The sequence below is a fragment of the Palaemon carinicauda genome, chromosome 15 (assembly GCF_036898095.1).
Source record: "Palaemon carinicauda isolate YSFRI2023 chromosome 15, ASM3689809v2, whole genome shotgun sequence".
Lineage (NCBI taxonomy): Eukaryota > Metazoa > Arthropoda > Malacostraca > Decapoda > Palaemonidae > Palaemon > Palaemon carinicauda.
The window spans coordinates 13605315-13621635 of record NC_090739.1 but is presented as its reverse complement, the minus strand read 5'-3'; the positions used below and the strand labels follow the sequence as shown (position 1 = coordinate 13621635).

Here is a 16321-nt window from a genome sequence, read left to right as displayed (position 1 = left end):
GAATGATTTATTGTTAATTTGTTCTCTTCATTTATTTATTTCCTTATTTCCTTTCCTCACTGGGCTATTTTTCCCTGTTGGAGCCCCTGGGCTTATAGCATCTTGCTTTTCCAACTAGGGTTGTAGCTTGGATAGTAATAATAATAATAATAATAATAATAATAATAATGTGTGCGATGCAAAATTTTAGGCGGGAAAACAGTCGAGGAATTGGCGGTTATTCTCAGCAGTCGCCAGTCAGTAACTTTCACTTATCCGGTGTAGTTTGTCGGCGCGTTAGTAACGAAACTTGGCTAATTACCGTCAATGTATCGTCATCTATGCAAGAAGGGATGGAATTATCATCAGTATGTGTACAACGAGAGTTCAGTAACGACGATTGCAACACCGTCTAAATGATATAAGGTAAATGCCCTCAATTTCAGACTTGGTGTAAACTTCGTTATGGTATAAACTAATCTTCGTGTCAACTTAATGTAGCCTATATGTATCTGACGTTGTTAGTGGTCATTTATTGGCCTGTTTTGTTTATTTACATCATTGTATTTACTTATTCTGATAGCTATTCGTGTATTTCGTGTACGAATTTGTGGGGATACCAGGTATCTTGGAAAAAGTTGGTAGAAAACAGGTTATAACATTGGTCTAACGTCGTACATTGGTTTAACGTCGTACTTGGTTTAACGTCGTTCATTTTTAACGTCGTACATTGGTCTAACGTCGTACTTGGTTTAACGTCGTACATTGGTCTAACGTCGTACTTGGTTTAACGTCGTACATTGGTCTAACGTCGTACATTGGTCTAATGTCGTAGTATCTCTAACCTTCCACGTGACAGTATTAATAGTTGTGAAAAATATTCTTATCTTTGTACTAACAAATGCCGAAAGAGCAAAAGTTATGATAATAATGCCGAATTCCATCTTTTTATAATAGATGGAGAAGTGAGGCGAATTCTTAATAATGTGGTTTAAGTGTCGTGTGACAATGGAACTTTAATATACGATTACGGTCTTTGTTTACTAAAACTGAACGTTAACTACATTCATATTGGGTTTGTGATGATTTTTTTTTTTAATTTTATACATCAGTAGTTGCAAAGTTACGTTTTATACGCCCTTATACCCCGCAAAGATACAATTGTTGCCTAAATGCTGAAGGCATCCCAAACTAGGTCTAAGTATTTTAATGTATTCAAATTTATTTCCTTCTGACAAAATCAGGTTTAGAGATTGGTTATCTTCACCACCAAGTCATGTATTAAAATATACTGAAAAGGTATAATTGAATGGGAAAAATTGAGGATTACAAAGTAGAAATTGGTATTTAAACTTGATTTAACTTAGTCACAACGTCTTCTCTAAAATTACGATCATACTCGGTGGTCTAGGAAATTTAACGCTGTTGAAATGTTTTACGATGATATATATATATATATATATATATATATATATATATATATATGGTCTCTCTCTCTCTCTCTCTCTCATCATCAAACTTTCGTCTAAGATTTATTCAATGCCAAACATCAGTCATTCAAATTCTAAACGTTCAAAGTATCTCTTAGCTGTCGAAATCAGATTTTCATGGTCTTTTAGGTAAATCTTTAGAATTAGAAGTGGTTCTTCTCAGAGTTATATCTGGAATTACTGATTCTGACTAGAGTAAAGGTAATAGGTCTAACCTAAGGATGCGATAGGTGTTTTGTTAAAGATTTTTTTATTCTTTTTTTAAGTGATTCGCTGTGTAGGGAAGGTTAGGTTAAGCAGAGCCACATAATGGTGCATCATTGTAATTACTTTTATAGATGTTTTACCAAGGTCAAAATTGTTCAAAGAATACTTACAAAACCTTGAATTTTTAGGCTTCGGTTGAGAGATGTAGTATTTTGCTCCTATATTTACCTCATATAAGACAGACATAGGCCTATACACCGAGCTAATAGATTTCTCGTTCCTTTTATTGAATATTAAACTTCATGCAAAAGTTGTCGTTTTTCTAGTTCTTCGATCATTTTAGATAGATTTTTCAAGAAATTTTAATAATAAGAGCGAAGTTAAATAGACGAAGCTAATTTACTATTTATACTCAACTTATACAAATATTTTTGTTTTGATTTTTTAAAACTCAATTTTCTTTTTACAATTTCTGTACATCAAATGCTGGAAAATTAATTGCCATCTTTATTACTATTATTATCTTCGCAATATTTTCTGCAGTTCATGTAATAGTAGATTTTATTTTTTCATCCACTGCAAGCCCTGTGCTGTATGGGCTGGTAACCCTAGACCGTCTCTGTCCAAAGCCTCGTGGAATTAAGTCTTTTTATAGTTTATATATGAATGATGTGTTTATAATATTTTATTTTAATTGTTTATTACTTCTCATATAGTTTATTTATTCCCTTTTTTCCTTTCCTCACTGGGCTATTTTTTCACTTTAGAGCCCTTGGGCTTATAGCATACTACTTTTCCACCTAGGGTTGTAGCTAAGGTAATGATAATAATAATAATAATAATGTTGAATGACATGCGTAACGTGATACCTTTAATATATGAACTTTTTATACGGGGTAAACCAATTTATATATTTATTTATTTTCTGTTAATCGGAATAACATATATTTAGTATAATAAAAGTGAAAGATAAGTATTTAATGCTGGCGGCTTCTGTTAGTGTAGCTTGGATAGCAACATTTTTCTCTATGATTTTCTGGATATATATATATATATATATATATATATATATATATATATATTAATAAGTTATAGCTGTAATAAGGATATTTAGTAATCCCTCGTCATTACTGTACCTTGACGTTGATTTTTCCAATATATAGACCCGAAGAATAATTAATTGATTGAAATAACGTCTCTTGGTGAGAATAGGTATATCATTATTATTATTATTATTATTATTATTATTATTATTATTATTATTTGCTAAGCTACACCCTACAACCCTAGCTGGAAAAGCAGGATGCTATAAGCCCGAGGGCTCCAACAGGGAAAATAGCACAGTGAAGAAAGGAAATAAGGAAACTACAATCGAAGTAAAACACAATGAAATAAAATATTTTAAGACCAGTAGGAACATTAAAATAAATCTTCATATATAAACTATAAAAACTTTGAAAAAACAAGAAGTGAAATAAGATCCTATAGTGTCGCCGTGTGTATTCTCAAGCAAGAGAACTCTACCCCAAGGCAGTGAAATGTTAACTATAAATGAGCAATATAATGAAATTTTAGTGCATATTTTGATTCAACAGATTCGTGATATGAATAAAAATAAAAGTATGTAGTTATTATGACTAGCCAAGCTACAACCCTAGTTGAAAAAGCAGGGTGCTATAATTATGCCCAAGGGCGTCAACAGGGAAAATAGTCCAGTGAGAAAAGGAAGTAAGGAAATAAATAAATTATATAAGTAATTATTATTATTATTATTATTATTATTATTATTATTATTATTATTATTAATTGCTAAGCTACAACCCTAGTTGGAAAAGCAGAATGCTATAAGCCCAGGGGCTCCAAAAGGGAAAATAGCCCAATGAGGAAAGGAAACAAGGAAAAATTAAATATTTTAAGAATAATATTAAAATAAATATCTCGTATGTAAACTATAAAACCTTTAACAAAACAGGAGGAAGAGATATTAGATAGAATAGTGTGCTCGAGTGTACCCTCAAGCAAGAGAACTCTAACCCAAGATAGTGGAAGACCATGGTACAGAGGCTATGGCACTACCCAAGACTAGAGAACAATGGTTTGATTTTGGAGTGTTCTTCTCCCAGAAGAGCTGCTTACCATAGCTAGATATAAAATATTTTAAGATCAGAAATAACGTTAAAATAGATATTTGTTATATATAAACTTCTACAGTACTGTGTAGTGTTGAGCTTTATGCTGGAGAATGTAAGACTGTTAGAATTAACTGTATACCTAGTACTACGTACAGGATGGAACAGTCTGGGAAGACCTGAAAGCAAAAAAGTGGTTAGAATTATAAAAACTCAGCATTCTTAAAGAAATATTTCGTTTCCCCTTTTCTCTGTATTGTTTCTTCTCCAGATTCTAGTCCTTTCATTCTTCTTCATCCTATGTTCATCTTTCCTTTCTTAGTTCCCCTTAATTTACTTTAAACTGTTCCGTAGCCCTTTTACCTTTTTTTATATCTTTCCGTTCTTTTAGTCTCATTCGTTCAAGAAACACAATTTCAATGCATTTCTTTAGGATATCATGACTATAGAGAAGAATACTTCTCTAGAAACTATAATTTGTAAATCATTGCTGCATGGCCCTTTTTCATCCAATGGTACAGCCGTTAAGGCACCCCTACAGAAGAAATCACATTAGCAATTGAAAAGCACAGACCCAGTATGATTTTTAGTATTCTAGGTTGAATTGACATTAAGTATATTTAGCAGTGAAATATTTCAACACCTAGGCCTATGTAACTCTAGTTACATAGGAAGGGCAATATTGGTAAGCTATCGTAGGATAAAATCATTTGTGGATTGTGTGTAGAATGGCTAATGTTCGTCGGCGATACAGACTGTTAGGATAGTAAATAGAAAAGGAGGAAGTTAGAGAGTTTAAGCGTTTTGCAAGAGGGAAAAGTAGAAAGTAAGTTCCAGCTTGGAAGCCTCCATGGGTCTATAGGATCCGTATGAATATGACATTAGCTGGCCTTGCAAGGAATTATTATTATTGTTATTTTTTTTTTTTAACAAATGGATTTCCTTGTTATATTTTGAAACTTTGTTATAAATGGCTCTTGTCAGTGATCTTTTAGTGTAAATCTTAGAAAGGGATATTATTGTTAGTGCAAAATAACCCTCACTACATATGCACCCACGCCGTGAGACACGAGAGAGAGAGAGAGAGAGAGAGAGAGAGAGAGAGAGAGAGAGAGAGAGGAATATGTTGCATTTCTGATTTGGAATGTTATCTAATCGACATCAGACATACATTTAAGTTTTAATTGCATGTCACTACTTGTTGCAATTCTAAACTCTCTTTTGAAACGGTTGATTAAATTGAAGCCAATTTAAAGTTTTTTTTTTTTTCCAATAATATTTCATCTGCGTATTAATGTAATATGTCGTATGCACTCGACCGTTACCATTGGCTGACGCAATCGTAATCGCATATTTTATCGATATGGTTTTCCCTAATTTTCCAGTTTCGGTTTTATTTTTTTCTTTCACAAGTGCAGAATGCAATTTAGTATGGAAAGCACTGAATCTCACAGTATTTTTTTTTCTCATCAAGACTACTGATTTAGAAGAAAAAAAACAAGAAACCAGCAACACTTTTCTGCTTTTATCTCACAATTCACACTATTAAATTGATATCCTATTTTTCTTTGATAGGTTGTCAATCTTCCACAACGGGGAAAAAAAATATATTTTAGTGGGTCAATCTCCCGACATATTTCGTCATGGTTTTTATATTGATCCGCCATAAGCACAATACGGCATCATTTCCCATATTATTATTATTATTATTATTATTATTATTATTATTATTATTATTATTATTATTATTATTTGTTGCTGTTGTTGTTATTGTTATTTTTATTATTATTAGCTAAGCTACAACCCTAGTTGGAAAAGCAAGATGCCATAACCCCAAGGGCTCCAACAGGGAAAAATACCGCAGTGAGGAAAGGAAATAAGGAAATAAATAAACGATATGAGAAATAATGAACAATTGAAATAAAATATTTTGAAAAACAGTAACAACGTCAAAACCGATATTTCTTATAGAAACTGTAAAAAGACTTATGTCAGCCTGTTCAGCATAAAACATTTGCTGCAAGTTAGAACTTTTGAAGTCCTACCGATTCAACTACCCGATTAGGAAGACCATTCCACAACTTGGTCACAGCTGGAATAAAACTTCTTGAGTACGGTGTAGTATTGAGCCGCATGATGGAGAAGGCCTGATTAGTAGAATCTTCGCATTATACGACTCATATTTGCTGGTTGAATTGAAATTTAGAGTTAAAAGATCTATTCGAATCCCCCTTGTTTATTAGATTTAATATCCTTATTTATGTTTTCCTGTATATTTCAATTTACCTTTCATATAGGACTAGCTTATTCTTTAAAAAGACTATCCCTTTAGCTAGAAGAATTTAAGAACCTTATCCATTTTCTACGAGATTTTCAGTTGTAAGTCTATATAACTCAGTCCTATGGAAGGAAGGGAGACAGAAACTGATAACTAGACCTATGGATAAGTATTTTGGAATCGAAGGGCTCAAAAGTAATGGCGAGCAACCGGTCCATGTATGATTTAAAAGTACAGAAAATAAAAAGTGGTAGAGTGGTTTGTTAGTTGAATCAGTAGAACTTCAAAAGTTCAAAGGAGCAGTAAATATTTTTATGTTGAAAAGACTGACATAAGTCTTTTTATAGTTTATATATGACATATCTGCTTTGACGTTGTTATTGTGTTTAGAATGATTTATTGTTCATTTGTTCTCATCATTTATTTATTTCCTTATTTCCTTTCCTCACTGGGCTATTTTTCCTGTTGGAGCCCTTGGGCTTGTAGAATTTTGCTTTTCTAACTAGGGTTGTGGCTTGGATAATAATAATAATAATAATAATAATAATAATAATAATAATAATAATAATATCTATGCATGGGAAACTACACCTTCATCGGTGGGTCAACTTTGTATCACTCACAATCCTTACTTCTGTAACATTTGAAGTGATCAGTAAAATGTTTGGGCTCTCTGAACTGTGCATAGTTCGAAGCATGAATAACGAATTTTGATTGAAAGGTAATTTACGCGTGTTACAAAGGCCGTGTGGAGTTTTAGTTTGTAGTGGTATTCTGGTAACACTTCCAATATCCCGTGTTATCATCGTGCTACGTAAACATTGTAAAATGTCCAGATGTTATCTTCGGCTTTCAGGAAGTTCGTTTATTATTATTATTATTATTAGCTAAGCTACGACCTTAGTTGGAAAAGCAAGATGCTATAAGCCCAAGGGCTCCAACAGGGAAAAATAGCCCAGTGAGGAAAGGAAATAAGGAAGGAAATAAATGATCTGAGAAATAATGAACAATCAAAATATAATATTTAAAAAACAGTAACGACATCAAAACAGACATTTCATATATATACTATGAAAAGAGTTATGTTAACCTGCTCAACAAAAAAAGATTTGCTGCAAGTTTGAGCTTTTGAAGTTCAATCGAATCAACTACCCGATTAGGAAGATCTTCGATAAGTTTTGTTGAAAATAACCTCCTGAAGGTGGAATTTGATCACGCTTAGACGATTTAATCAACTGTTTAGATTGATTATATTATTCGTGACGTTGTAGTGTTAATTTTTGCAGTTATAAATTTTCAATCATTTTTTTAGACGTGTAATTTCCCACGAGACAGGGCTATTGTAGCCTACATCATTGAAAATTAAAATGAACATGAATAGGTACAGAAGTAGCAATCAACTATTAATTGGCAGTTCAGTTCCATTGTAAAAATAAAATGTATTTGCATTTATCGTCCAGTACGTATTGTTTCAGCGTGTTATAGAATTTTAATTTTTTTTTGTACGAGTTAATTGTCTATTGCCATAGCCTCTGTACCATGGCCTTCCACTGTCTTGGGTTAGAGTCCTCTTGCTTGAGGGTACACTCAGACACACTATTCTATTTTATTTCTCTTCCTTTGGGTTTGTTAAAGTTTTTATAGTTTATATAGGAAATATTTATTTCAGTGTTACTGTTCTTAAAATATTTTATTTCCATGTTTCCTTTCCTCACTGGGCTATTTTACCTGTTGGAGCCCCTGGGCTTATAGCATCCTGCTTTTCCATCTAGGGCTGTAGCTCAGCAAGTAATAATAATAATAATAATAATAATAATAATAATAATAATAATAATAATAATAATAATAATCAGGAGTCTTTAATTACTTAGTTTACTTCTATTTGAGAAGTTCAAACATTTTGTTGAACACTTTTTGTTGAACATGTTGACATAAGTCTCGTTCTATAGAAGAGGCTCTTTAGCGGTAGCAAGCCGCTCATCGAGGAGGATAATCCAAAATCAAACCATTGCTCTCTAGTCTTGATCAGTGCCATAAGTTCTGTACCATGGTCTTCCCCTGTCTTTGGGGTAGAGTTCTCTTGCTTGAGGGTACATTCGGGCACACTATTCTATCTTATTTCTCTTCCTCTAGTTTTGAAAATTTTTTATCGTTTATATATGAAAGATTTGTTTTAATGTTGTTACTCTAAAATATTTTATTTTGATTGTTAATTGCTTTTCTTGTACAGTATTTATTCCTAATTTCCGTTCGTCACAGGGCTATTTTCCCGTTGGAGTCCTTGGGCTTATAGCATCTAGTGTTTCCAACTATGGTTGAAGCTTAGCTAATAATAATAATAATAATAATAATAATAATAATAATAATAATAATATAGATTGTATAAAACCGGTTTATTCTAACATTTTTTTTAGGTTACCGTGCAATTGTGAAACTAGATCCAGGGATATTCTTTATAAAAAGAAATGAATGATTTAATTTACCTTCTACGTGAAGATACGTCTCTCCTTCGTCTCCGTGAATGCTAAACGAAGTCAGGCATTGTAGAATTCAGAAAACTTCCGGAATGATTGATAGATGCAATTGAATCTTAAGGTCAAGCGAGAATCAGTAGACTGCTCGAGAAAAAGGTTTTCCGCCTGACATTTGCGGCGATGTGAGTAAAGTAGCTTTTGAGACTTCTATTCAAAATAATTCGTGAAGAAAACCCAGGTAATTACGTCGAAAGACTGCTCGTGAGTGGTATGAGCGAGTGAAAAAGAGTCATCTACCCTATATAATAATGAGCAAGTGTCTGTATATATATATATATATATATATATATATATATATATATATATATATATATATATATATATATTCACATATACATATATATATACATAAACACACACATATATATATATATATACGTATACACATATATATATATATATATATATATATATATATATAAATATATATATATATATATATATATATATATATGTATATATATATATATATATATATATATATATATATATATATATATATATATATATATATATATATATATATTCCCGTCATGCTGAACGGCATTGCCAAACGTATGACTTATCGGTCTCTCCTCGTTCCTTTTTTTTAGGGGGAGAGGGAGTAGTCATACCCTGATGAGAGGTGAGGGAGTGAGAATAGTTGAATCTGTGTGTATGTGTGCGTGCGCATACACTTGCATATTTTAGATTGGTCTCGTACACTAGTATGTATATGATCAGCTCCCATGCTCCATCTCCTCCTAGGCTAGGATCAGGGAAGGCCAGACAATGGCTGCTGATTACTATGCAGGTAGTTTTATAAGCCCCCACAGACACCCATCCCTATCTTAAAAGGGATATAAGGTTACGGGCACTGGTAAAAGACTTGGGGCTGTGAATACTGCACAAACTCCTGACCCTCAGATTAGGTTTCTAATTGGCCACTACAATCCGAAAACGCAGTTAATTGAGCTAGATAGAAATTAGAAACTATATATATATATATATATATATATATATATATATATATATATATATATATATATATATATATAGCATGATTCGAGCCCTATTTCATTCATTTTATGTAGCCTGTAAAGTTTTTGTAAACGGTGGAGAAAAATAAAGTTAGAAACCAATGAACAGAAATACTAGTATTCCAAATTTAGTTGGTTAAGACGCGCATGATAAGTGGAACTCAATAAAAAAGTAAAGGGTTTGGCATCTACTGTAAACAACACATTTACTTGAATGAACAGTATATAGCGTTTGGGCAATTGATGTGTATATGTTTATACTTGAAGTTTTCGTAATTGCTAAGGATGAAGATATTTAGGAGGTAATGAAGCAGGTGGTAGTTGATCCCTATTCTATAGACCTTGGTTGATCTGTTACATACTTAAAACGAAGTAATCCAGTATATCTTTGAATTTATTAGCTGAAAATTCCTTAATCATTCGACTTATTATTCATTTACAAATTATCATAAATTTTAAAGCAGTAGAATTCTGAGTTCAATAAGATTACTTTTTATTTTATTTTATTTTTTTTTAATCATAGTGCTGTAATTATGGAATGCCTTCAAACCAATCAATCAATCAATTCTTGGAACTTACCGTGTATGCAAGCGAGATTCATATAGCTAATCATCGGTTCACGGCAAGTACAAACGGAATCACTGCAAACAGCGTTAGGCGTGACGGCTGAGCACTGTTCATCGGTGCTGCACTGACCTCCAAGTATCTATCGTGGTAATAAGAGAAAAGAAGACAAGCCTTTATAACAGTGTTTCCCAACCTTTTTTAAATGATTACCCTAAAATTTTATTTCCAATTAATCAATTACCCCATTGAACATATATCCGGTAACATCGGATGTTTTTTTGCAGCCATCTGATGAACTGTATGGATCATGTAGCCCGCTGTTGGCTGCTTATAGTTAAGGATCCAAAACAAATGCAAACTTTTCCATTTTAATGGATATCAAAATGAACCATCATCAGGGCAGAATATTCAATGTAACAATATTAATAGATATTATTTAGTAATCACTTTATGTTTGCTCTGGTTTTTCAGTGTGAGGGTTGAGCTTGTTTTTCCTGTGCAATTTTCTCTATTCTGGGATTGGTTACAGAAAGGGCTGTACGGGCATCAGATGACACGTTGACTCTGTTAATTATGGAATGTGAATAACTCAATTTCAGAACATCTTGATTACCCCAAAAATACGGGTCCATTACCCCACTGGGGTAATTTACCCCAGGGTTGGGAAACACTGCTTTATAATGTAAAGACAACGCAGAGTTGATTTCTAAATTCGTTATGGTTCAAACACTTTCAGAGCATTGCGTACATTGTTGAAAATTTACATTTAAATGACGGTAAATGTCTGCCATCATTTATTCCAGGATTTTTACCGTTTTAAAAACGGATGTATTGACGTAGAGTGATATTACGATCGCCAACCCGAAAAAGATAACAAGGTAAGGTAAAATTACGGTCGCCTGTGTTTTACTGAAATACGGTTGAGAACAGTTTATTTTTTACGGAGAATTTCCGATTACAATTACGTTTTTTTTTTTCTAACAGTGTAATGTAAAACTTTCTAACATAGCGCAAGTCATTTGCGTGAATGATATGATTAATATTTTTCCCCGTATATAAAACATTCAATGCGAAGATATAATCTGGATACATGAGCATAAACATTTACAGTGTCGACATCACTTTGCTGTAACTATGTTGAAACCAAGATCAAAATAAGGAAGAGAAATTTAGTTTATGATGGACGGACAACAATTTTTAGCTCATCAATGCAAAGAGAAAATAATCTATTTGATAATGTGAAAAGTTATTAGGCTAAAGTTCAAATCCTATTAAACAAAAAAAAATTGAAGTAAGAAAGAAATTTAGTTTATGATAACATGGGTTATGGAGAAAGTTTTTACCCCATCAATTGAGCGCGAAAATAATCTATTTGATTAAATGAAAATAGTAACGAGGTCAAAGCTCAAATCCTACTAAACAAAAAGAAACCAAAATTGAAATAAGCAAAAAGTGAATTTTATGATAACATGAGTTATAGTGAAGATTTTTACCACATCAATTGAACGAGAAAATGATCCATTTGATAAAATGAAAATAGTAACGAGGTCTAAGTTTAAATCTTATTAAAGAAAAACATGAAATGATTGAAAGCAATTAATTCTTACCTGTGTTTCTTCACAGCCATACGGACCCCAGGTTCTTGGGTACTCGCACACACATTCGCCAGCCCGGCATACTGACCTCTTGAATAGTTGAAGAGGAAATAATTAGCATCATGGGTGGTAATTTTAATAGTTTTAATAATGATAATAATGACAACGACTGTGACGATGACCATAGTATTAAGCATCATGAACAACTAATGTTATCAGCTAAAAGGAAATAGATCGAAGTTTTGAGAGAGAGAGAGAGAGAGAGAGAGAGAGAGAGAGAGAGAGAGAGAGAGAGAGAGAGAGAGAGAGAGAGAGAGAGAGAGAGAATGTTGATTCAAGCTAGCATAAAAAAATAATTATATCACGGGGGCTTAGAACTAATGAGGCTCTATAAACAGTCGAATTTCTAGTAACTTTCTTTTCTTGTTGTGACAAATATTTGTTTTTGAGTTAACCTTACTATTTTTCAATTTTTTTTCAAGCTGTGTATTCAGAATAGCCTAAAAATTTCAATTTATCACAGAGGCATAAAGTTAACGCAGTCCTATAAACAGTAATATTTCTATAAAACGATTTTTTCCTGCTTGTGACGCAAACATTTGATTTTAGGGTAACCTTACTATTTAAAGTTTATGTTGGCTGACCTGGTATTTCCAAACTGTTTATCGAGACTAGCCTAAATCAATATATCACAGGATCTTATGGAATTCAAAGTCGGCTGTTTTTACTGCTCAAAGCCCAATTGTAGATTCCATTTCTTTTTAGTGAAGACATGAGAGTTAGTGTAAAATTACGAAATATATTTACGGATCAGATGTGCTTAAGTAATAAACTCTCTCTCTCTCTCTCTCTCTCTCTCTCTCTCTCTCTCTCTCTCTCTCTCTCTCTCTCTCTCTCTCTCTCTCTCTCTCTCTCATTTTCATCAAACATATGAATAAAACAAGATGCCTGGTTGATTTTATCTTCTTGCTAAAAATTCGAAAATATTTCTATCCTTTTTTTGCTTTATTGTTTTAAAAATTTTCATAATATATTTTTATTCTTTTTATCTTGTATAAAAGAATAACAGTATAACACTTAATGAAATGATATTGCTTTAGACTACATAAAAACTCATAAAACTCTATCAGACTATGCATATAAATATTCAGTGAAATTAAGGTTAAATTAATTCACAATTTCCACTGTAAAAACAATGAAAATGTAATTTATACCGATATAGATAAAGCAATTGAATAATAATTGTAGACTAAAAATCTATAAATGCCTGCCACAAGAATTTAGATAGCATCACCCGGAAGCGAATATCAGACTTTGCTTACCTCAAAGATGCAATCTGCGTTGGAGACGCACTGAGTGAGCGATGCTCCCATGAAGCCACTTCCTCTCCATATCGGTGTAGGTGTTGATGTTGATGTTGTCTTTGGAGCTACGGCACTACCTGAACATAATGATGGAAAATGGGTAGAAATCACGAAAGCTGACACGTGATGAGCATAGAATTATAGCCATGAAAAAAAAGTTTTTGGCACTACCTGAACATAATGATGGAAAATGGGTATAAATCACGAAAGCTGACTCGTGATGAGCATAGAATTATAGCCATGAAAAAAAAGTTTTTGGCACTACCTGAACATAATGATGAAAAATGGGTATAAATCACGAAAGCTGACTCGTGATGAGCATAGAATTATAGCCATGAAAAAAAGTTTTTGGCACTACCTGAACATAATGATGGAAAATGGGTAGAAATCATGAAAGCTGACTCGTGATGAGCATAGAATTATAGCCATGAAAAAAAGTTTTTGGCACTACCTGAACACAATGATGGAAAATGGGTAGAAATCACGAAAGCTGACTCGTGATGAGCATAGAATTATAGCCATGAAAAAAAGTTTTTGGCACTACCTGAACACAATGATGGAAAATGGGTAGAAATCACGAAAGCTGACTCGTGATGAGCATAGAATTATAGCCATGAAAAAAAGTTTTTGGCACTACCTGAACATAATGATGGAAAATGGGTAGAATTCACGAAAGCTGACTCGTATTGACCATAGAATTATAGCCACGAAAAAAAAGTTTTTGGCACTACCTGAACATAATGATGGAAAATGGGTAGAAATCACAAAAGCTGACTCGTGATGAGCATAGAATTATAGCCACGAAAAAAAGTTTTTGGCACTACCTGAACATAATGATGAAAAAATGGGTAGAAATCACGAAAGCTGACACGTGATGAGCATAGAATTATAGCCACGAAAAAAAAGTTTTTGGCACTACCTGAACATAATGATGGAAAATGGGTAGAAATCACAAAAGCTGAATCGTGATGAGCATAGAATTATAGCCACGAAAAAAAGTTTTTGGCACTACCTGAACATAATGATGAAAAAATGGGTAGAAATCACGAAAGCTGACACGTGATGAGCATAGAATTATAGCCACGAAAAAAAAAGTTTTTGGCACTACCTGAACATAATGATGGAAAATGGGTAGAAATCACGAAAGCTGACACGTGATGAGCATAGAATTATAGCCATGAAAAAAAAGTTTTTGGCACTACCTGAACATAATGATGAAAAATGGGTAGAAATCACGAAAGCTGACTCGTGATGAGCATAGAATTATAGCCATGAAAAAAGTTTTTGGCACTACCTGAACATAATGATGGAAAATGGGTAGAAATCACGAAAGCTGACTCGTGATGAGCATAGAATTATAGCCATGAAAAAAAGTTTTTGGCACTACCTGAACATAATGATGGAAAATGGGTAGAAATCACGAAAGCTGACTCGTGATGAGCATAGAATTATAGCCATGAAAAAAAGTTTTTGGCACTACCTGAACATAATGATGGAAAATGGGTAGAAATCACGAAAGCTGACTCGTGATGAGCATAGAATTATAGCCATGAAAAAAAGTTTTTGGCACTACCTGAACATAATGATGGAAAATGGGTAGAAATCACAAAAGCTGACTCGTGATGAGCATAGAATTATAGCCACGAAAAAAAGTTTTTGGCACTACCTGAACATAATGATGAAAAAATGGGTAGAAATCACGAATGCTGACACGTGATGAGCATAGAATTATAGCCACGAAAAAAAAGTTTTTGGCACTACCTGAACATAATGATGGAAAATGGGTAGAAATCACAAAAGCTGACTCGTGATGAGCATAGAATTATAGCCACGAAAAAAAGTTTTTGGCACTACCTGAACATAATGATGAAAAAATGGGTAGAAATCACGAAAGCTGACACGTGATGAGCATAGAATTATAGCCACGAAAAAAAAGTTTTTGGCACTACCTGAACATAATGATGGAAAATGGGTAGAAATCACGAAAGCTGACACGCGATGAGCATAGAATTATAGCCACGAAAAAAAGTTTTTGGCACTACCTGAACATAATGATGAAAAATGGGTAGAAATCACGAAAGCTGATACGCGATGAGCATAGAATTATAGCCACGAAAAAAAGTTTTTGGCACTACCTGAACATAATGATGAAAAAATGGGTAGAAATCACGAAAGCTGACACGTGATGAGCATAGAATTATAGCCACGAAAAAAAGTTTTTGGCACTACCTGAACATAATGATGAAAAAATGGGTAGAAATCACGAAAGCTGACACGTGATGAGCATAGAATTATAGCCACGAAAAAAAGTTTTTGGCACTACCTGAACATAATGATGAAAAAATGGGTAGAAATCACGAAAGCTGACTCGTGATGAGCATAGAATTATAGCCACGAAAAAAAGTTTTTGGCACTACCTGAACATAATGATGAAAAAATGGGTAGAAATCACGAAAGCTGACTCGTGATGAGCATAGAATTATAGCCACGAAAAAAAGTTTTTGGCACTACCTGAACATAATGATGAAAAAATGGGTAGAAATCACGAAAGCTGACTCGTGATGAGCATAGAATTATAGCCACGAAAAGAAGTTTTTGGCACTACCTGAACATAATGATGAAAAAATGGGTAGAAATCACGAAAGCTGACACGTGATGAGCATAGAATTATAGCCACGAAAAAAAGTTTTTGGCACTACCTGAACATAATGATGAAAAAATGGGTAGAAATCACGAAAGCTGACTCGTGATGAGCATAGAATTATAGCCACGAAAAAAAGTTTTTGGCACTACCTGAACATAATGATGAAAAAATGGGTAGAAATCACGAAAGCTGACACGTGATGAGCATAGAATTATAGCCACAAAAAAAAGTTTTTGGCACTACCTGAACATAATGATGAAAAAATGGGTAGAAATCACGAAAGCTGACTCGTGATGAGCATAGAATTATAGCCACGAAAAAAAGTTTTTGGCACTACCTGAACATAATGATGTAAAAATGGGTAGAAATCACGAAAGCTGACTCGTGATGAGCATAGAATTATAGCCACGAAAAAAAGTTTTTGGCACTACCTGAACATAATGATGAAAAAATGGGTAGAAATCACGAAAGCTGACACGTGATGAGCATAGAATTATAGCCACGAAAAAAAGTTT

At 33.2% G+C, this 16321-nt stretch overlaps 1 protein-coding gene across 1 annotated transcript in view; it reads right to left on the bottom strand.

The window, feature by feature from the left end:
* The window catches only part of LOC137654838 (uncharacterized), a 33861-nt gene that overhangs the window by 16672 nt on the left and 868 nt on the right, over positions 1 to 16321 (bottom strand). Inside the window, exons 2-4 of the mRNA XM_068388795.1 lie at positions 13121 to 13239; positions 11811 to 11888; positions 10216 to 10342 (exon numbers count right to left, since the gene is read on the bottom strand). Of these exons, the coding sequence (XP_068244896.1) occupies positions 10216 to 10342; positions 11811 to 11888; positions 13121 to 13239 (324 nt within the window). The remainder of the gene's footprint in view (positions 1 to 10215; positions 10343 to 11810; positions 11889 to 13120; positions 13240 to 16321) is intronic.